Below are 21,691 nucleotides of genomic sequence, written 5' to 3' on the forward strand. Positions count from 1 at the left end.
TCACAGGGTTATATTCTCTGTAATAATGACACTTTGTTTAAAACTTTGTTTAGAAAATGGTTGATTGGATTTACAATTTATATATAAAAAAGAATATTTTGTGTGGAATCTCATCATATCGTCGGATATGTCGTATCCATAACTGCAAGGTGTTACAAATTAAACCCCTCTTTTAAACAAAAAAAGCACAGACATACATGAAACCATAGCTAATCCAGTAAGAAGGCTGTTAAACAACGATCAGATTTGATCCCCGCGTAACGTTTACTTTATTCTCCTCTTTTCGTGTGCGTTTTATGTGCCGACCTTTGTTTGGGGTTTATCCCCTTTGAGTTGTTTTTGTTATTTTCCCTTTTTTGTCATCGTGTCTTTACTGCACTGGTTTCTTTACGTTTCAAGCGGAAAACACCTCCTGTCAGTGGTGGACACAGGCTGTTTGGGGGGCGGGGTGGGGGGTAAAAAGGGCATCAGCTGTATGCGGTGGGGTACCAGCGCACAGAAAGTCCAGATGCATTTACGGCGAGTTACAAGGGCACCATAGAGGGCACGATATCACGTTGTCTTGCACATTGGGCCTCTCTAAAGGGCACTTTATCATGTTTTATCTACCGTAGAGGCATTCAAGAGGGCGCTTTTGCAGGGTGAGTCCACCAGTGCCTCCCAAATGTACAGGTCTGCTTTGGTAGGACTTCATGTGACATGTAGTTCATAATCCCACCACTAGAGGTCCTACAGCAGCCAAACTGGGGAGCATGCATGGAGGTTGGGTAAGCGTATGACTTTGGTTTGATAAACCCATTTCCCATCAGCAGGCCAGGCGTCTGTAACTGCCCAGTATATCACAAAATGTATGGCCATGAGGACATAGATAGGCTCAACAGCAGAGACAGTAAACTGTAAAGACAGTGAATCCATTTTTTGCTTTGCACAACATTCATTTTTATTACCAGAAGAGCTTTCAAAAATGACAGATACACCATTTCAAGTAATACTTGAAAATAAATTGTGTGACATTTCCAGCAGAACTAGTAGGGGCAGTTAGGTGGGGGTAAAGCCCTTTATTAGGCCCACTCATAGGAGTAACACAACAGATGGCGCCTGTCGAGGGGGAGAGAAAATGCTCGAAGGCAAAGCAGATCCAGTCTGTGACTGGCTAGCGTCACCGGTTTCATCAAGTTATTTCTCTTCCTTTTCTGTCAACTATCAAGACACCGTGGGATGGTGGGATGGGAGAAAAGTACATGAAGAGGGCGTTTAGTAGGTTGGTTACACACCTACCCAATGACTTTCCCCACAGTAACAGAAATGAACACATATGGTAGCCAGAGAATAGGGGAGAGTTAAAATTCATGAAGTAAAGGGAACAACATCTTATGAAATGGTAGTACAGATAACCTTGAATAGGACTATGTGTTTGTATGAGGGATATTCTTACCAGCAGCATTTCATTTTGTAAGGCATTCAAGCACCTTTTTTTCCGAGTGTAGCCACAAAGCTCTCACTGAAATCACAATATATATATATATGTACACATCTAAAAAAGGTATAGTCACACATTATTCATTACATTTGATGATTTAGCAAAATTGTTGCAGATGCTTAAAGACTGTGTAAAGGAAATTCAATTTGTTTCTACACACGTTATAAATGCTGGACGTACTGAGGTTAGGGTGAGGCAAAGGGATGGGAGTGATGGGAGTGATGGGAGTGGGCATGTCTTGTCTCTTACTGCGGGCTGCAGCTGGAGCTTATGGGAGACGTTTTTGTTTTAACGCCTGCTGATGTTATGTTCTATTGCTTATTGTGTGTTGTTAATTGCACTAATGTTTTTTACTGTTTTGTTTTATTGTACTTGAATAAGGTGACCTTGAGCGTCATGAAAGGTGCCTTTAAATAAAATGTTTATTATTATATTATTAATTATAAGTTTGCCTTCAGTGTTTCCTGCCAGAACACCTTGCAGCTCCTCCAGTGGCCACACCCCCCCCCCAGCTTTTCAGAACAGAGAACACCGCGATCTTTTTTTCCTGATTTTGAAACCTAATTTTATATATATTTTATACATACTTGGTGATTTTTTTTAAATTATTCAAATTTGGCTGGATGGATCACATTTATCTGTGGCGTGACAAACCCTGAATGCATAATTGTTATTGCTTTACACGGCCTTTAAAACAACAAAGGAAATGACCGAAAAGGAAAAGACTGCAATTTCCTTTTACTGCAGTGTCCGTCCTTTCCCTGAAATTGCAGTAAAATCTCAATGGATTCTGATTCATAATGCAGCAAAAAAGCTTTTAAATTTAAAAAAAAATCCCTAAGTAATAGACCATGATCTTCATTAAATCTAAAGCAGAGTGAATAAAACATGACAATAAAATCAAGACCACGCTCTGCAGCAGGTGAAGGGAATTATGGTGGTTCAACAGCAAGGGCACTTTAAATTTAAACACGTGCTTAACTAAACCAGCTATCGGTTTCAATCCGAGTAGCAAGTCATTAAGCAAAAAAAAAAAAAAAAACACAAAAGAAATTAATAAAATTATACAGCTATTTACAACTGGGAAGAGGTCACAAGGACCTTGGAGAATTATGATTCATAACTGTACATTTCAGTTTATATAAGAGCCAACAGCTACCTTTGAGAGGAGCCTAACATCTCTTGGGATACCTCCTGCCAAGGTCTGTGGCCAACTAGTACAGGTCTCAGGCTTGATGAGGGCACCATACCACATCACAGATACACACATTTATACCCAATCAGCACCCACCCATACACCCGTATACACACACACACACACACACACACACACACACTTCTAATAGTACAGAGTTAAATCCCATTAAACAGACACCAGTACAGAAGACTGCTTTAGTCCCTGAGGAATGAAAACCCTCCCAGATTGGCAACTCACACTCACATTCCTATGAAGATGCACACACACATGCACGCACACACATACATACACACACACAGTACTTGCAATTAAGTCTTCTCTGATCCCATGGAGCTCAACACATGATTTGCTCCCCGAGACTATTCAAGGACGTCAGGATCATCACAACGATGTTACACGGTTTTTTTTTCTTATCCAAACCCTCGTGCAGCTATACGCCCCAATCCACCATCTTCTAATTTTTTTTCCAAATCTCTTTCCCCACAATCCCCCTTCCTCATGTGCCGCTGTCTTTCTCTGTGTTGGTTCAGTTCAAGTTCATAAGAAAATGGCCTTATGGAGACGATAAAACTGCCAGCTCTCTCTGCTTGGCTGTACAATGCAGGCATTCTGGTGATGAATTCCTGGGTAGATAAGCCTGTGACAATCAGAGAAGGGGACTGAGCATGTGGAAAAAATGGCCATCCAGTTTGGGTTGGGGCATCAGTCAAAGAAGGAAGGACATGTTCTTCAGCCAGTTGACATGCATGGTTTCCAAAATGATATCGTAAAGAGTGACGCTGTGTGACATTTCCAAAATGTCTGCCGACACAACACCAAACTGATGGGTAATGTGTGTTGTCTATGATTGACTGTAGGAGTTGTTTTGGTTCCCATTGGAGCTCTGGTCATTCTCGCTGGCAAGGGCACAAGGAGACAGGAAGAGAAGATAAGCTGAGAGACACAGTACACTTAAATATTAAATGCAGTCCAGCTTCCCAAAAGAGATCGTAGTGCCAAGAATACTTTGAAATCTCCCTTAGAAGACATTAATTCACTTAAAGAGCATTTGTCAAAACCACATGCATGTCACACAGAATATGAAACTTCTGATTTGCAGTTACATCATGCATATACAATTACAAACAGTAAATGCTGTTCAACCTTCATCACATTAGCAAAAATGTATTATGGAGGCCTTGGAAATGCAGCTTTTTTGGAAAGAAAAAAAAAGCCTTTCCTTATCCAGTTGCATCACTAAACCCAAGATGATGACATTTAGAGACATATCTGCATATAGAGTGGACCTTTCATTAATTTACTTCTTGGACCTTTTTTTTTTTTTTAAAAAAGGACTACATTGCATAAACTAGAACTTCTAATAAGTGGTTTTACTATATAGGTTTTAAATTTGAATAAACATTCATGAAGCAATAAAAAGTCTGATTAATCCTCAAAATTTGAGGAAATGATAATGCTCTGTGCAGATAATTTGCCCTGAGGAAAAAGCAGCTCCATTTTGTACCATAATGAAAAAGGTTCATTGAAACAATTCAAAACTAATTTAGTCAATCCTGAAGATTTACATGTGAAAAATTAACTCTTTAGTACTGCCCATCACCGGCATATTTAGGACAACAGCAAATGCATGAATATCCAAACTGTGAACGCTTTTGTAGGTGCTCATTTTGATGCTTACTGATGAGCAGGATTTTCTCAGGGAAATAAAAAGACATTACACATAGCATTTTACATGTTAACCAAAGCAGCCAAATGCAGAAGAAAAATGTATAGTGGTGAGTTTGAAGAAGCAAAGTTGTTTTGGCTAACAAGCTGAAATGGCAGACCGATCTCATATGAGACCTTTAACAAAAGACACTACATCAGTTATCCAAAGCTAAAACTCAGGTTCAACCATAGTTTTTGTTCCGTAGTGTGAAACCTGCTGACACAACATCACTGGAGGCTGTTTCACTTCAAATGGATCTCTGGGATTTGGAGCAACAACACACCAGTGTAACTACCGGTACCAACATAGGTATCATCACATTAAACAAATACATTGCACTTCAGGATCACCTTTAACCTTTAGACTGAATAACATGACCACAATTACAAGCTATGAGTACAAAGTGGAAGACAATGTTTTAATATTTAGGGTCTGGGAATTTCTAGAAATATTCAAAAGTACTGTCTAACCAGTGTGTGTGAGGTAGGCTTTCAATTTTCAAGATCAGTGGTTCAGTATGATATTGTGGTACCTCACCACTAAATGCAAATACAGGATATTTACATAAAAGTAGATTTAGATACTGTTTAAAGTCTAGAGCTTTTAAATATAGTTTAGAGTTTTTAAATATAATTTGTCTAAAATCTGGCAAAGAAAAATGACATAAAATTTTAAAAAAAATACAATAGATCTATTGGCAGGATTGCAATGCTATTTGGATGGATAAAGTTGCCTTTACCTGTTCGGAGGAGGCTTGGGTTTAGGCATCTTGTTCAGCACAGCAGCCATCTCTTTTCTGTCATCAAAGTTTTTCCACTGATCATACAGCTTCAAAATCACACGGATGATCTCCAGGATCTTGACAAGAAAATTCAAGCAAACACAAGAGCACTCATAAGTCTACAAATAGTTGTTAAATACTCTGAGACATCACACTAATAGTCAACTCCTGTGTGTGTGAGACCTGTGGCCATGCTGCTAAGTGAGCTGGACATGTGCTAGGGGTTTGATTCCGACAGGTGCTACTGCTAACCATGCTAAAACAGATTTGAAGGGCTCCAAGCCACTTCACATAAAAGCAACCAATGAATGGCACAATTTTCCAAACAAAAAATAAGAGAGATATCACAGTGAAGATCAATGTCACTGTCAGTGGGTATAGACTAAAAAAAAACCCTGGAGTTTCATCTACAATACACCACTTGTTCATTTAAAAAAGACTTCATCCATTATCCAAGCTGCTTACCCGAATTCTGGAGCCTATCCCAGCAGTCATTGGGCGGCAGGCGGGGATACACCCTGGACAGGCTGCCAGTCCATCACAGGGCTGACACACACACACACACACACCTAGGGACAATTTAGTAAGGCCGATTCACCTGACCTACATGTCTCTGGACTGTGGGAGGAAAACGGAGCACCTGGAGGAAACCCACCTGACGCAGACACAGGGAGAACATGCAAACTCCAAACAGAGGACGACCTGGGCTGTCCCCCAAGGTTGGACAACCCCGGGGTTCGAACCCAGGACCTTCTTGCTGTGAGGCGACCACACTAACCACTGCGTCACTGTGCCATTGAAAAGATTTCAATAAAGGTTTATTTTCTTGGCATGCTTTGAACTGAGTCGATTCAGATTCAAAGGGAACAGTGGCTTAGATTATATTATTTGTCCTCACCAGACACCAACACCAAACTCAACCTACAAATACTACTACATCACGAACAACATGGTGTAACAGTGTACTGGGCTGTACCTTGTCCATGTCAACAGAGAGCTCAGAAAACCACTGTCTGGCATCTTTCTGCTGCACCACACAAGCAACATGCAGACAGGCTATGGGAGGAGAGGGTGAAGAATAGTTACGTCATGTTCATTAATGCTTAAATAGAGACAGAAATTATGGTATGTATCCATAGTAAGAGACACATGGGGAGAGAGCTTACCGAGGGCTATCATGAAAGGTGGGTAGAGTAGACAAAGGTCTGTCCTGTAAGTGTCATTCACTATTCGCCTAATAAGGGAGAAACAAAGTAAGCAAGGTACTGACCGATAACCGCGTAAATACTAACATTTAAGTTTTTATGTTCGGCATTATTTTTAATTTTCTCATGAAACAAAGAACTTTTTTTTCTGTCAAATACATAAAAGAAATAGGCACACAGACAATTAAATGTGCACACAGGACACGGTCATACCAGGCCAGAGGCAGTAGCATGTCTTCCTGCCCCATATCCTGTACATATTGCAACAGGGGTCTGTAGGGGTGGTACACAATCAGGCAGCAGTCCTGAAACACACACACATTACATTAATTACACCAATAAATCGATAACCTGCCCAACCACTAAAAGCATTCTGAGCCTAGTTTAAAAAAAAAAAGAGATAGCATTTACTCACCATCAACTCTAAAAGGTAGAACTCACATTCTAATATCTGTTTTTGAGAGATGCGGAGAGAAAAATAAGGGCTGTTATCAACATACCACATGTCAAACTTAATGTGACAAAATTATGTTAAAATTTTTGAATAAAAGCACTGATGAATGTGTTATGGTCTGACGGGTTCGGCTTATGTTGGGTGCAAAAGTACACGCTTGGCTACTTCTCAGTTAATTTCAACTGTCTGGGCAGTTGGCTATGTTATTTTCAGTGTTCTCTTCATTTACTTCATTATAACACACTTATTGGTCTCTGATTGGCAATGAATTTGCATAGACCTATTCATGTATCTATGGAGGAGTCCTCCTATTTTTGGCTGGACCGGATCAGCAGGCCAGCCTTACAAACACGAATGTGCCTGAGGGACCATGTTAGAGTGACTGACTGAATGATCCTGTTTAGAGTGACCGAGAATGACGTCACTGACGAGACATGATTAGTTGGCTGCGCAACAATGTCACTGGTACACACGGAAGGGGGAGTTTCCCTATTAGCCATTGTTCTTTCCGTTGTGCAGCGGTTCCATCTCATTCCACATTTATCCCATGTTAATGGACGGAATATATTACTGCTTGTGGATACGCTAAGAACGGAATATTTTGCTGCTCTTTCCACATCTGGTTATGCAGTGTTACAGTCCAGCATAGAGCAGAGCAGGAGATAAAATAGCTTTCCATGCACCTAGAGGCATCGGGGAGAGCGCACAGTTAAAGCACCCCAAACAACAATCACTCTGACAAAACACTCAGTAGAGTGGTCTTAGAAAAACAAGACATCTGCAGATAGAAACGGGAAAAAGGAGGGGGGCAGATAATTAGAATAGATATAATTACAATTAAATTAACTTCTCTTTCAAATCAAATAGCCCAAGATGAGTGCAGAGTATTGTTCTTGCAAATGCATTTATAGTATGTTATTTTTAACTCGAATGTAGCTTAACCGTGTCATGTGATATGCTACTTCAGTACACTTCTTTTTTTGGGGGGGGGGATCCCCCCTTTTTTTTCTCCCCAATTGCACTTGGACAATTACCCTATTTTCCGGTTGCTGCTCCACCCCCTCTGCCAATCCAGGGAGGGCTGCACACTACCACATGCCTCTTCCGATACGTGTGGAGTCACCAGCCACTTCTTTTCACCTGACAGTGAGGAGTTTCGCCATGGGGATGTAGCGCGTGGGAGGATCACGCTATTCCCCCCAGTTCCCCTTCCCCCTGAACAGGTGCCCCGACTGACCAGAGGCGCTAGTGCAGCGACCAGGACACATATCCACATCCGGCTTCCCACCCAGACACGGCCAATTGAGACTGTAGGGACGCCCGACCAAGCCAGAGGTAATATGGGGATTCAAACTGGCGATCCCCGTGGTGGTAAGCAAGGAAATAGACCGCTACACTACCTGGACACCCGCACTTCAGTACACTTTAACAATAAATTTTACTGGGACCACTACAGAAAATTACAGATGTACATTTAATATCACAGAATTCACATTATAGTCACTACCACTGACTATCCCTGTAACAAATTGACCATACACGGTTCAGCCATATACTAGGTTTTGACGTAGTCTTGTTCTAACTACACCACTTTCTCAGTGATTGGAGAAATTCAATTAATGCAGATTATCCTTTAGGCCACTAGGATTGTTGTCACACCACATCAGTTCCCCCACCCCTGGGCTGTAGCTCTGCAGAGTGAATATGAAAAAAAAATGTTTGGGAGTCACAGCATCCAGCCAATTTAATCTCTATGGTGTGAATCATCCCTTCGCTTTATTGCCCTGTACTGGCACAGTATCAATAATTATTTACAAAGCTTTTTGGACAGGCAAGGTGTCAGGACAGCTCAGGCAGGGACCTGGCAACTCTGTGGAGATGGTGGGCTAATAAAGACGATGGTGAAGCAAACCACTTGACACTTTGATGAGAGATGCAGGTGCACATGCACAAACACACAGGCACACGTACTCAGCCACAGTAAAAGATACCTCCCATGGCAATGGAAGTTTCAACATGGTTGTGTGAACGTTAGTAGAGGAATCTCGTGTATTAGTTGACAACGACATGGCAACACTTGGATACATGCTGTATGGGTTCTTGGCGTGCTCTAATGTGACATGGTATGTGCATAAATATTTCTGAAAGAGGAAGCAGGAAAACAAGTGCAGATGTGTTTGTTGCTTAGCAGGGCTGATTCACTGGCATGTGGGTCTTCGGGGGGAAGCACCGTATCTTTACATCCCTAAGCTTTGAGGTGGAGTAACTATGGAGCCTAATTCTTGATGCTCACAGTGTTGTAGAGACATTTCAATATTTTACTTACATGATTCATTCTGTACGGGAACTCTTTTGGAAATGCATAGGAAAATCTTGTTTTCACTGTTCCAAACAAACAAAAAGAAAAAAACCCCAACTCATCAAAAACACCATTTAACAGTTTTGGACTAGAACAGTGGTATACTTACAAATGTATGGGTAAAATCTGTTACTGAAACTGGTTACTTACATACAGATGTTGCTGCAGAGATCAGCCGGGTGTTGGACACAACCCCGAACTCCTGCAAGACGCAGATGTTCAAGCTTTCAATAGAATTATTAACGTATCAGACTATTTTTATCTCCCATTAGCTGGATAACTATACAAAAACTAAGGAATGGGTAAGGAGACAAGAGACATGGAAACTGGGGACAGCCTTTGGATTAAATTTCGTAACTTGCCATGTGCTTCAGTGTCCGTTTGTAATTTAAAGCTGCATTAAGTGATATTTTTGATGACAAGTAAATCGAGTGACTCCCTGTAATGTGAAAGGATTACTGGTACTACCAATAGCATTGAGAATCAACACTGCAATGTACGGTTTTCCTTATTCAGAGACAGACTTACTTTCACTTTCAGCTCAATTTTTACCGGAATCCAGCCCAAAGACGGCACGTTTCCCCCCCCCCACTATAAAACCTTGGATAAGCCACTTGAGCAATTCACAAGTTGAGAACGCTTTCTCTCCTCTCTGTGAGCTTAACCGTAAAACCTCATTCCTAACTTCTGAGTTGCATGAGCAGCTTATGCAGTTTTAAAGTGGGGTTGTAGAGGTGCCATCTTCGGGCTGGATAGGCTAAGGCAAAGCCTGTCTCTGGAAAATTAGACTGCAATGTTGATTCTCAATGCAATCAACAGCACAAGTGACCCTTTCACATTACAGGGAGTCATTTGATACGCTGGTAATTTCAAAACTATCCCTTAATGAAGCTTTAAGACGTGGCCATGTAAACAAACATCAAGATCAGCAATTTCCCATTTAAAGCAGATATACCTCAACTTTAGAGGCCAGAAATACACAGGTTGGAGCCATAAGAACTGGGTCTATACTCTTCAAGGAGTACCTGCAAGCAAAAAGGGATACAGGTATCAAAAATGGCTAAACTAATTTCTGAGCCAGTCTTCAAAAAAACTGCAAAGTATGTGTGTGTGTGTATACAGAGAGAGAGAGAGAGAGAGAGAGAGAGAGAGAGAGAGAGAGAGAGAGAGAGAGAGAGAGAGAGACAGAGACAGAGACAGAGACAGAGACAGACAGAGAGCAAGAGACAGAGAATTCAGCATAGGCAAATTAGATAGCAATAGGCATCCTATAACCTACAAACTCCAAATATAATTTGAAGCTTCTAAAAAAGCCACAAAATTTACTATTTCCCCTTTATTACTTGCCTGGCATAGAATCGTTTAAAATACACCGTTGCTGTAGCAATGACCTGCTGCCGTAACTTCAGGTGTTCCCCCAGGGCCTGGATGACTGCAAGAAGACAACATGGACAATAAAAACAAAGCCAATTAGACTGAGCATGTTTGCTCCATTTATGATTAGAGATGCACTGATCGATCAGCCGGTGACCAGAATCGGAAGATTTTCAGCTTGATAAGCCATGACCAGTGACCGGCCGGTCAGTCTCAGATATATCCAATTCTGTGTCGGATAAATTTACATGCATGCACCACTAAGGCTGTAGTATCCCAGTCGACTGGTTGGTCGATATGCTCTTGTCCCATCAAATTCTCATTGGTCAGACAATCGTTGGTGTTAATTCCATAAGGAGAAAAGTGCTACATCAGTAGCCTTCCGGGATAAGTCCATTATTTTCGGTGGCGGGAGGGACAGACGACCTGTGAAAATGGGGGCTTACATCCCCGTTTTCACAGGTTAATGGGGACTGCTAGGTCTAACTTAACTCAAAGTTTACTGAACATTTCCTGTTAATGTTCTCTTTAAAAAATGGACTTGCCTTTTTGTATTTGAGAGTAAAAGCTTTAAGTTAATAGGCTATGTTGTGTTTTAGCGATAAAACCTGCGTAGCTCTATGTTCGGAGTCAGACATCACACAGTGCGGGCTGGAACAATAGGAAAGCATCCTGTATTGTTGTTGATGTTGTTATTATAAAATAGGGGAAAAAATATCTTAAAATTATTTTGTATATTTCTCAATAGTTGTGCTGGGATCACCAGTTGATATAGGTTCTATTTTTAGAAGCCACGCTGGTCGTCTCCGAGTCTGTTGTTATCATTTCAGTATAAAATAATTAGGTTGAAAATGATTTAATATGCTGCCAATACTAGCTTTTTATGTTTACTTATAATTTATTTAGGCTAATAAAGCCAGCAGGCAGAGTGCACTCAGCGCACTGTGGCAAATTAAGTTAATCTACAGATAATGTGCATTTTTTCCCCCGCGACTAATCGACTGGTTGAAGAGTAGGTATGATTTCAGTTGACCAATATTTTCTTTGGTTGACTACAGCCCTATGTGCCACACGATCGTTCATGTCATGCACACAGCAAGTGATGTCACACACACACACACACGCTAAAACATGTCGTCGAAAACCGTCGTTTACTTTGGGGAAGTAAAACATGTTAGAAGTGGGATATACTGCAATTCATTTTCAGTTGGATTTTATTTGTAATAAAAAAAAAGCCTTGTCCAGTAAGATGGAGCACTTTTTCATTTTGAGATTTGTCTAAGTGAGAGTGAGATAAGGTCCTGTAACCTGGTGCAGTTTTGGAGAAAATGTTATTTGGTTATTTAATAGTCAATGTTTTACAATGAACATACAATGGAAATTTCCATTGTATGTTCCATTATTGACGACAGGCATGGGCACAAGTCCATGAATACTGGGATCGCATCCAGCACTTCACCTGTGCCCATGTCCATAGGGTTAGTGGTTGTGTCAGAAAGGGCATCCGACGGAAAATTTTGCCAAATCACTATGCAGATTGACAAGACCATACCGGATCGGTTGAAACTCGGGTTAACAATGACCACCATTGATGCTGTGCCCGCAAAAGGTACCGATGGAAACTATAAATCCGCTGTGGCGATCCCTGAGAATCAGGGGACAAGCCGAAAGAAGAAAAATGTAAATTTCAATTAAAGAAAAGTTACCAAAATGTTTGTCAATTATATTTCTTAGAAGAAAAAAATTAAATCAGCCAAAATCAGAATCGACAGGTCAGACTTTAAAAAAAAATCGGAATAAGCAAAGAAAATTTCAATGGGTGCATCTCTAATGTGAAATATAACCCTTGGTACCATTGGCAAAGAATATCTGAAGTTTCCAGTACTCCTCCTCTGAAAGAAACTTGAGATCCTTCTGGCGTTCTTTCATCAGGTCCTGCTTGTCCAGAACCCACTGCAGACTTCAAAAGATTCACAACATTATCGATGTATGATTTATATGCATATTGAGAAACGATTAAAAAAACAAGCACATTCCAACGGGTGCTAGATCAAATCAAAGAAATACCTTACAGAGTTGAACAGATAGATCTGCACATCAAATAGCTCCCATACAGGATTTAGCAGATAATTAAAATCCTGTACAGGAGCTATTTGGTGTGTGGATTTATCTGTTCAACTTAAAGAAAGTTGGATCAGTTTATCTGGTTACGTTGCTTATTGACAAAACATTTCATCACTCATCCAAGTGACCTCTTCAGTCTAAACTGACTGCAGGTATTCCCACCCTTATAAACAACACAGCTGCATAACGTCCGAAACCAACGATCAGTTTTATATGCAAATAGGTGTGACCATTAATTAGAGTTACAATGGCCATGTGTACTATTCACAGAGGATTTGGGGATGTTTGCAATCATAGTATTGTAAGATGGCGACAGATGTACACTTAGCACCCCGGTTCAGGGATGGTCGTTCCCTCTACACGTAGATGGCCTCTTGACTCCCCGTTCAAACCAGCATTCCTCCCTATCAAGGATGTGCACATCCTCATCCTTGAAAGAGTGGCCACTGGCCTGTAGATGGGTGTAGACTGCGGAGTCCTGGCCTGAGCTCCTCTGTGTTGTGCCATCCTCTTGGCCAGCGTCTGCTTAGTTTCCCCAATGTCCAAGTTACGGCAATCCTCCTGGCACTTAGGAGCGTACACTATATTGCTCTGTTTGTGCCGGGGGACCCGATAATGCGTGATATTACAACAGCCTGTACCTGCTGCATGCTCAGACAGGTAGGGTCTAATTTTCCTAATGTTGTACGGGGCAAATCAGCACGACTGAGCAATCGACGCTACATGAATCTTAAGGGAAACGTTTCTGTCAATAAACGTTGTATCCAGATGAACTGATTCAACTTTCTTTTATTTTCTTACCTGGATTATCGAGCATGCATAAAGATACCCGTTCAACTTCACACGCATATTAAAACATGCAATTCATATATCATCATAGTATCTATAAGGATCGAACTCCCATGAGGTTACTATTTTGGTTGCAAAATATTCTAGCGTTCAAATTGTTATGGCTTTTATTTGATATATTCTCACGGTTATATCACTCAACCTGTTTGCCTTATGGCCCCATTGATCATCTTCCATGTACAGCCCATTGTTTTCTGAGCGCATATGTTTTATTACAGTGGCCTACCACGGAACTATGCCATCCGCACCTTTAAAGTTTCATCCAAATCATCTAAATACACTTCAAGTCACAAGCTGTAAACACGAAGCCAACGTATACCTCAACAATAACAATCTCGCTAGATAGCGTTACATAATTTGGATTAGCTACACAGCTAGCGAATTTGAGCCCCGTAAGCAGCCGCAGACGAGCGGTATACATAAAACTGAAACGCTGAATGAAGTTTTAAACATTTCCGACATTTGCACTATTTGAATGTCGGACGTCTACAGCGGGACGACTTAGCGAATAGGCTAAACAGAGACTGCATGAGTTAAACCTACAACGCCGCGGATACAAAACAGGCCTCCCAACGGGGCTGGTTATTGACAAAATAAACGTCCCCTTTATCAATTCTTCAACGATTACTTACTAATGGGAGCTCTGCCAGAAGTTCCCTGCCATGTCGTGCCGTTGAGGTAGAGGAGTGCACTTTACAATGATGATATTTAGCAACGAAGAAACAGATATCCAAGAGGAAAGTAGTTTGCTTGTCAGGTAGAGGTGTGGTGTAAAATACCCTCCGGAGAAAGACAGCGAATCTGCCACTGTGGTTCCGGGACGTTAGTTCCAGCCAGTAATCTGAAGAAGAAGAAAGAGAAAAGAAAAAAGAATGGGTCGTTATAGTCTTTTGATCAACACTTATTTATTTTTTCTTTTCTTCTCTGTGTTTCCCATATGTTGAGTGAGAGTAAAATATTGTCGATCATACATTTTCAGAATCTCGGGCGAAAAATAGGGCACCGGTGCATGACAAAATATTTTTCTCAAATTATATTGATTAATAAAGCGGCACATCTCGAACACTGGCGGGGGTAAAACCGCGTTATAGTTTAGGTTACTGCATGTCACATGTTATCCCAGTGGCACAAACTGGAGCTCCTCGGGCATTTAAAAGTCATACGGCCCTCCATCTTAATAACTTTATCTTTTGACGGGGCTTTGATAGATATTTGTGGGGACGGTCAGCCTTGGGAACGGCAGGTTCGACATTCCTCTAATGTTTAAAGCATCATGCGTCTTTCACTGTGGGCCGGGCGGGGATGGCGTGTGTTATTACTGGCATATATATAAGTATGGAGACCCCCACCCTTGGTTGAGGAGAAGTCTGATCACGTTCAACACACTTTGCAGCGTTGCGGAAGTTGCAGGGCACAACCATGAGCCACAGTCCAGAGAGGGTGTCTTCATACCGCCGTCACTTCGAGGGCACCACGGCCGTGCCTTTTGTCCATCATGTCCGGGTGCTGAGTCCGTCTCCGGCCCGCAGAGAGCTCCGCCATCGGTCAGCCAGCTACACCCGACGTGGAGAGACGACGGTGGAGCGCAGGGCACTCTCCAACAGGTCCCGCACGAACAGGTAAGTCTATTACCCCCAAGGTGTTTAGGTCTTAAAGTCGGATCAAAACCAGTATTCCCATTAAATTTTGCATGTATGTCTGTAAACCATGAACAAATCGTGATGAAACGTTCAATATTTTTTAATTTGTTAGTTCAGCAATTACTCCGGGGGACTCATACGGTTCCATGGTGTAATGGTTAGCACTCTGGACTCTGAATCCAGCGATCCGAGTTCAAATCTCGGTGGGACCTTGTAATTATTTGTTTGGCACCGTTCAGATTTGAAACCTATCACCTTAAACAAAGAACCCCACAATGTTAATTGGTTCTAGTTCTCGTGAATATTCGATGTTAAGTGGGTCTAATTCTCATTAATATTTGTGAATTGGATCTTAGGTGACAATTGTACTTTTTTTTACAAAATGCAGACAATTAAAGTATTTTCAGTACTTTTATGTCCACGAACAACAACCCATTGATTTAATGGAAAACAATAGAAACAGAAAGATATACTGAATAGAAGAATATCAAGGAGCCACCCTTTCATGAGATCAAAATCAGTCTGCAAGTTTGGATGCATGGAAAGTGATCTGCAATATGATATGAGATGAATGCACCCATTGGTTGATAGATGTCCTAATATTTTTCTGCCTGCGGCGGTACAAGTATGGCGACCCTTTGTTTTGGGATGTCCATGGGGCTTGGGCCGAAACTGGATCTGGATGCTGCTGCAGCTGAAAACCAGGCCTTTATGAGCACTCGCACCAGTGAGAGGCAGGAGATGATAGCTCTCAATGACCGTCTGGCAGTCTATATTGAAAAGGCAAGAGCCACCAAAATGTACTTTTTTTTTGTTTGCGCTCTCTCTCTCATGTGTGGGAGCACACACACACACACACACACACACACACACACACACACACACACACACACACACACACACACACACACACACACACACACACACATTCTTGTGCTTGTATCTTCTTGAGGACCCCTCATTGACTCCTTTCGTTCCCTAACCTTAACCATCAGAACTACATGCCTAACCTTAATCCTCACCCTAACCTTAACCTAATCCTAATTCTAACCCTAAACCCAAATCCTAAATCCTTAATCCTAACCCCAAAATATACCTTTATAGAAATGAGGACTGGCCAAAATGTCTTCACTCTGATGTTTAAGAACTCAAATTGATGCTCACAAAGATAGAAGTACAAGAACACGCACGCACGCACATGCACAAGCACAAAGAACTGGTACAGGATAAAAAAAAAATCAAAATCAAATCTTAAAGCTCTTGGTTAGGTACACCTCTGTTGTTGGTTCTACTTCATTTTCATCCTTTGACATAATATACATATTGCTGTTATATCATCACGTAGTGCACATTATGTTTAAAACACTGAAATTTCACCTCCTCTTCCATTCCTTTAGCCCCCCCCCACATAGAAATCTGTTGTGTAAGTTTCCTCAGTTACCTCCATGTGCAGTATAGTAACACAGCATTCCTTGCACTCATCTATGTAGGTGCGCACCTTAGAGTCCCAGAACAAGCTACTGGAGGCTGAGATTGAGGCCCTGCAGGACCGGTACAGCAAGCCATCAGGTCTCCAGCAGCTGTACGAGGCCCAGCTGAAGGAGCTCAACAGGATGGCTGAGCAGATGAGAGTCCAGAGGGTGAGGGAAGCCATGTCTCATTACCACAACACACATCGACAGACTACCTTACCACCTGCTTACAGATTTAACTGCACCACAAAAGAAGGGGTGAATGGGGCACGATGAACAGAATTTTAACTCAAAGCAACTTCTCAGCAATGAAAAATGAAAGAGGCAAAAAAATAAATAAAATGAAGGAAACCCCCCGAAATTTCAGAATGTTAGTACTGTAGTAAATGATAATAAATATGCATTTGCAAAAAATGGGGTGGGAAAATATGACTTAAAACAAAGAGATCTCCTGGTGTAACTTGCCCCAAGGTAGGGATAAGTTGACTCCTATGTGAATAAAAATACTTTTTTTATAGTGCAAATCTGGTCATAACCATAAATGATTTATATATCTGTAAGGGTGATGCAGTGGGCAGCATGGTGGTGCAGTGGTTAGCGTGGTGGCCTCACAGCAAGAAGGTTCTGGGTTCGAGCCCTGGGGTAGTCCAACCTTGGGGGTCATCCCAGGTCGTCCTCTGTGTGGACTTTGCATGTTCTCCCCATGTCTGTGTGGGTTTCCTCTGGGTGCTCCGGTTTCCTCCCACAGTCCAAAGACACGTAGGTCAGGTGAATCAGCCATATTAAATTGTCCCTGGCCTGTCCAGGGTGTCTCCCCGCCTGCTGCCCAATGACTGCTGGGATGGGCTGCTGGGATAGGCTCCAGCATCCCCACGACCCTGAGTAAGGATAAGTGGTTTGGATAATGAATGAATGAATGAATATCTGTAAGATTTCAACAGCACATTCTCATTTTTATTACCCCCCCCCAACAAATATGTGTTGTAACATTCAGAACATTTTTCAGCCGTTCTGGCTACGTCATGAGAGTTTAACCCAAATCAATGTGCCACAATCAAACACTGCACAGTTTTCAAACATCTTTCACAATGTTCGTGAGAGTGATTTTTGGATAACACTGGTGCTGCTCACCTTATTACCCATTGCATTTTTTCACCATTCAACAACTGTTTAATGGTGGTGTCTCTGGTGTTTAGGACCTGGCTTTGGCAGCGAAGGAGGCCATGTCAGGGCAGCTGGAGGTGCTGAAGGCAAAGTATGATGATGTTCTTGCAGCCAGGAGGAAAGCTGAGCAGGAGATTGAGGCTTTCAGGCCGGTAAGACACCGTGGAAACTTTATGGAAAAAACACGGACACATCACTTGAAATACTAACTCCTGACCATTAGAGTTAACACGATGCTGGTATTGCTCAAGTGTTTCGACAAATATTGACCTTACAATACCCAATCATTTCAACCATATATACGGTCTTCAAGAATGTAGACAAAGCGACCTCGGCACGTATCTCTCTGGAGAGGCGGCTGGAGAACCTGGAAGTGGAGCTGGCGTTCCTGCAACGAGTGCACAAGGAGGTAATGTACAGTCAAGTGTGTCTATCCACCTGTCACCTAATGCAGGCTGAGTTCTTGAGTCAATGCCTGGATAGCAGAACGCCATTCATTTTAACACACTTACTTTAACAAAATGGTTATCATGTTTAAGACAGATAATGCTTAAGTGGAGACACTGTTGACTAGAAGACATGGGCAGGATGTAAACAGACCAATGGTAATCTCTTTGTAAAGATGTAGGGTGTTTGTAGTGTTGTGGTGGTGAAGTAGGATTAGGACGAGTGTAGGTAAGAGTTGAAAACACTTCAATTTATCACAGTACTCCTCAGCTAATCAAACAGTGTGCAAATATATGGTGCTTACTAAGTATAACCAGAACTACTTAAGAGTAAAACAAAAAACTTGTGTCAAGAATGCAGAAACCAACCCTTATTTAAAAAGAAAAGCCTAGCAGCATCAACACTAATGTGACCATTTTTTGTTCTTAACCTCTGACTGTGATCCCCACAAAGGAAATCGAGGAGCTGATGCGACAAATGTATTTATCAACATCCGAGGTGGACCTGACCTTTGGCCTGCCGGACATTTCCTCTGCCATCCGTCAAATCCAATCCCAATATGACAACATCGCTGCCAAAAACCTCCAGGTACAGAGGGACAGCAAAGCCACAACATGTTTAAAAATTAGCGTGCACGGGCGTCTGGGTAGCCTAGCAGTCTGTTATGTTATTCTGTTGCCTACCATCATGGGGATTGCCCGTTCGAATCCCCGTGTTACCGCCGGTTTGGTCTGGCATCTCTATGGATACTGTTGGCCATGTCTGCGGTTGGGAAGCCGGATGTGGATATGTGTCCTGGTCCGATGCACTAGCGCCTCCTCTGGTCGGTTGGGGCGCCTGTTCAGGGGGAAGGGGGAACTGGGGGGAATAGCGTGTTCCTCCCACACGTCCCCCCTGGTGAAACTCCTCACTGTCAGGGGAAAAGAAGCAGCTGGTGACTCCACGTGTATCGGAGGAAGCATGTGGTAGTCTGCAGCCCTCCCCGGATCGGCAGAGGGGGTGGAGCAGCGACCGGGACAGCTAAGAAGAGTAGGGTAATTGGCCGGGTATAATTGGGGAAGAAAGGGGGGGGGGTCCAAAAAAAAAAGAAGAAAAAATTAGCATGCACATTTTGCACACATCAAATACTTGGTACATGCAGATACCAAGTCTTTTTATGCTTGTTCAAAGGTAGTGTTTCAAACTATTTCATTGAACTTTACTTGTGTTAATTACTACTAGAATATGAAATGTAAAAGATTTTAAAAAAAATGGTTGATGCAGATCGCATGTTGTTTCAACTGTTCACATGTAGTCTTTGCACTGTTCACAGGAAATGGATGCCTGGTATAAGACAAGGTTTCAGGACCTGGGCAACGCGTCGACCAAACACGTTCAAAGTGTCCGCAGTGTAAGAGAGGAAATAGCGGGCTATAAGAAAGATGTAAGTATATTTATGGAACTCTCTATGTGGTTATCACTACTCCTTATTGTTTATATTAACACGTTTGTGTGTGTCTGTGTAGGTCCTCAGCAAGGAGAGTGAGCTTGATGCACTGAAAACCAGGAGTGAGTATTGGGAGGCTCAGATCCGTGATGCAGTGGAGAGGCACAAGAAGAAGGAGGAGGTATTGCAGGTAAACTAATTAAAATCTGATTGTCCTAAAATCTGGTAGTAGAAATGAACAGATAACTATTCCTGGACACTGCTCTCTTTTGCTTGTCTTCAATCTATAATGGCACGCATTGATATTTACTGTGGCTATATATAATGGCCTAATGTAAATGTTCTGCACACACCTCGGCAATTCTTCAAAATGCCGGTCATACGGTTGCAGAAATCCTCCTAAGAAAATCAATTCTGTTCCATTCTCATTATTTGATTACCACAGGAGCGTATAGAGGCAGTAAAACTGGAACTAAAGGTGACCAAGGAGAAAACTGCTCTGCTGCTGCGGGAATACCAAGACCTGCTGAATGTCAAGATGGCCCTGGAGATAGAGATAATAGCCTACAGGTGAAGTGAATACAGACACGGGTGCCGGGTGAGGGTTAACCTTAGGGGAGCTGATGATCATGCTGACTAAATATTTAAAGGTCAAGTGTTAAATGTAAGACAGCGTGCTTCAATTCTTGGGCTCTTTATTCAGAAAAAACCCTATAAAGGGTAGTGTTATTGGGCGGCATGGTAGCCCGGTTGTCATCACTGTTGCCTCACAGCAAGAAGGTCCTGGGTTCAAACCCCAGGCCGTCCCAGGTCCTTTCTGTGTGGAGTTTGCATGTTCTCCCTGTGTCTGTGTGGGTTTCCCCCAGGCACTTCGGTTTCCTCCCACCATCAAAAAGACATGCGTGTTAGGGTTAATACTCTTGTCTGTGCCCCTGACCAAGGCAATAGGAAGAAATCACTGGAGTTGGTCCCCAGGTGTTGCATGGCGGCTGCCCACTGCTCCTAGCTACACAGCTAGGATGGGTTAAATGCAGAGAGTAAATTTCATTGTATGTATGTACAAATGACAAATAAAAGTGTATTCTATTCTATTGCACATAGGAATGTTACTGCAAATGTGTGGCCCCACATACAGGGTATTTAGTTTCATTGCCTTGGTGTATGTCCATCTGACAGGAAATTGATTGAGGGGGAGGACAGCCGTCTGAACACCATGGTCCGCAGCATGTCGCTGACAGGAGGAGCAGTCATCCTTGCTGGTACTGACAGCATCCGGGCTTCCTCAGCCTCAGTTTTTGTGAGCTCAGGCCCTGCCGGGTCTCTGCCTCCGATGGCTGCGGGGCTCGGTGGAGCCCCCACCAGCAGGACCGATGATGGGACTGAGTTGGCCGCGAATGCTAATCGGGGACAAGTAGAAGTGATCTCATCAGAGAGCCAGACACACAGCTACATAAAGGAACAAGCGACCGAAATGTCCGAGAGGAAGACTCTCCTCATCAGGTGAGAGGAAAAAAAAGGGGCGATGTAACTTACGGAACATTCCGCCTCATATTTTTGGGAGCTAGGGAAGCTCGGTCTGTTAGGGACTTGCAGGCGTTTACATTGAGCTTCCAAATCGTTATCTGTCCGTACTGAATTGTAATGTTTTTTAACATTATATATTGCCACCTGCCACCCTCTCTTCCTAGAACAGTTAAGACGGATGAGGACACTTATGAGAGTGACACACAGGAGTGCACCATTACCATTTCTGGAGCGGCTGAAGACACAGACGAGGAATAGGATGTTGAACCCTCTTCCCCAAATCTTGCTATGCTAATCTCTGCTTTACATTTTAAATTTAAAGACTAAGTTTGAAGTTCACCACTTCAAATGATGTGCCATGTATCGCTCTCTGTGCTTTATCTTTAACCCACTCTCCCCGAGTCTCTCATTGCTTTCTTGTTTGCTCTTCCTAATCCTCCTGTGTTAGGAACATATCTTTAAGGGAAACAAATAAACAGAAAGCAT

The 21,691-nt window shown here is 42.3% G+C and overlaps 2 protein-coding genes and 1 non-coding gene across 4 annotated transcripts; 2 read left to right on the forward strand and 1 right to left on the reverse strand.

Annotated features, from left to right (window-relative positions):
- Window positions 1-2,503: 2,503 nt before the first annotated feature.
- On the reverse strand, window positions 2,504-14,196 carry ccnc (cyclin C). Its single transcript, XM_056294869.1, has 12 exons — window positions 14,165-14,196; window positions 12,413-12,519; window positions 10,533-10,617; window positions 10,141-10,210; window positions 9,336-9,387; window positions 9,153-9,208; window positions 6,788-6,823; window positions 6,586-6,677; window positions 6,334-6,401; window positions 6,144-6,223; window positions 5,126-5,244; window positions 2,504-3,574 (listed from the first exon to the last, which is right to left on the reverse strand). Exons 1-12 carry the CDS (start codon window positions 14,194-14,196, stop codon window positions 3,520-3,522), a joined length of 852 nt encoding a protein of 283 aa, XP_056150844.1. The 3' UTR covers window positions 2,504-3,519.
- Window positions 14,197-14,868: 672 nt separating this feature from the next.
- ngs (notochord granular surface) lies at window positions 14,869-21,672 on the forward strand. Of its 2 annotated transcripts, none has more exons than XM_056295027.1 (11): window positions 14,869-15,151; window positions 15,799-15,955; window positions 16,663-16,812; window positions 17,841-17,960; window positions 18,122-18,217; window positions 18,709-18,843; window positions 19,568-19,678; window positions 19,761-19,871; window positions 20,127-20,251; window positions 20,858-21,181; window positions 21,370-21,672. In XM_056295027.1, exons 1-11 carry the CDS (start codon window positions 14,952-14,954, stop codon window positions 21,461-21,463), a joined length of 1,623 nt encoding a protein of 540 aa, XP_056151002.1. In that variant the 5' UTR covers window positions 14,869-14,951; the 3' UTR covers window positions 21,464-21,672. The 2 variants fall into 2 exon arrangements, with proteins under 2 accessions (XP_056151002.1, XP_056151003.1); XM_056295028.1 differs by having other exon boundaries at window positions 21,375-21,672.
- On the forward strand, window positions 15,313-15,384 carry trnaq-cug (transfer RNA glutamine (anticodon CUG)). Its single transcript has one exon. It is a non-coding gene; the product is annotated as a tRNA-Gln (tRNA).
- Window positions 21,673-21,691: the final 19 nt, after the last annotated feature.

Source organism: Lampris incognitus, chromosome 15, assembly GCF_029633865.1.
Source record: "Lampris incognitus isolate fLamInc1 chromosome 15, fLamInc1.hap2, whole genome shotgun sequence".
NCBI lineage: Eukaryota > Metazoa > Chordata > Actinopteri > Lampriformes > Lampridae > Lampris > Lampris incognitus.

Excerpts from the sequence above, each read along its gene's own strand:
- ngs (XM_056295027.1), top strand. The coding sequence starts at position 14,952 with ATGAGCCACAGTCCAGAGAGGGTGTCTTCATACCGCCGTCACTTCGAG. Across the intron at positions 16,813-17,840 it reads AGCAGATGAGAGTCCAGAGG|GACCTGGCTTTGGCAGCGAA; the intron begins GTGAGGGAAGCC and ends TCTGGTGTTTAG. Across the intron at positions 17,961-18,121 it reads AGATTGAGGCTTTCAGGCCG|AATGTAGACAAAGCGACCTC; the intron begins GTAAGACACCGT and ends ACGGTCTTCAAG.
- ccnc (XM_056294869.1), bottom strand. The coding sequence starts at position 14,196 with ATGGCAGGGAACTTCTGGCAGAGCTCCCATTA. Across the intron at positions 9,209-9,335 it reads CTCTGCAGCAACATCTGTAT|TGAAAACAAGATTTTCCTAT; the intron begins GTAAGTAACCAG and ends TGTTTGGAACAG. Across the intron at positions 6,402-6,585 it reads ATGCTACTGCCTCTGGCCTG|GCGAATAGTGAATGACACTT; the intron begins GTATGACCGTGT and ends CTCCCTTATTAG.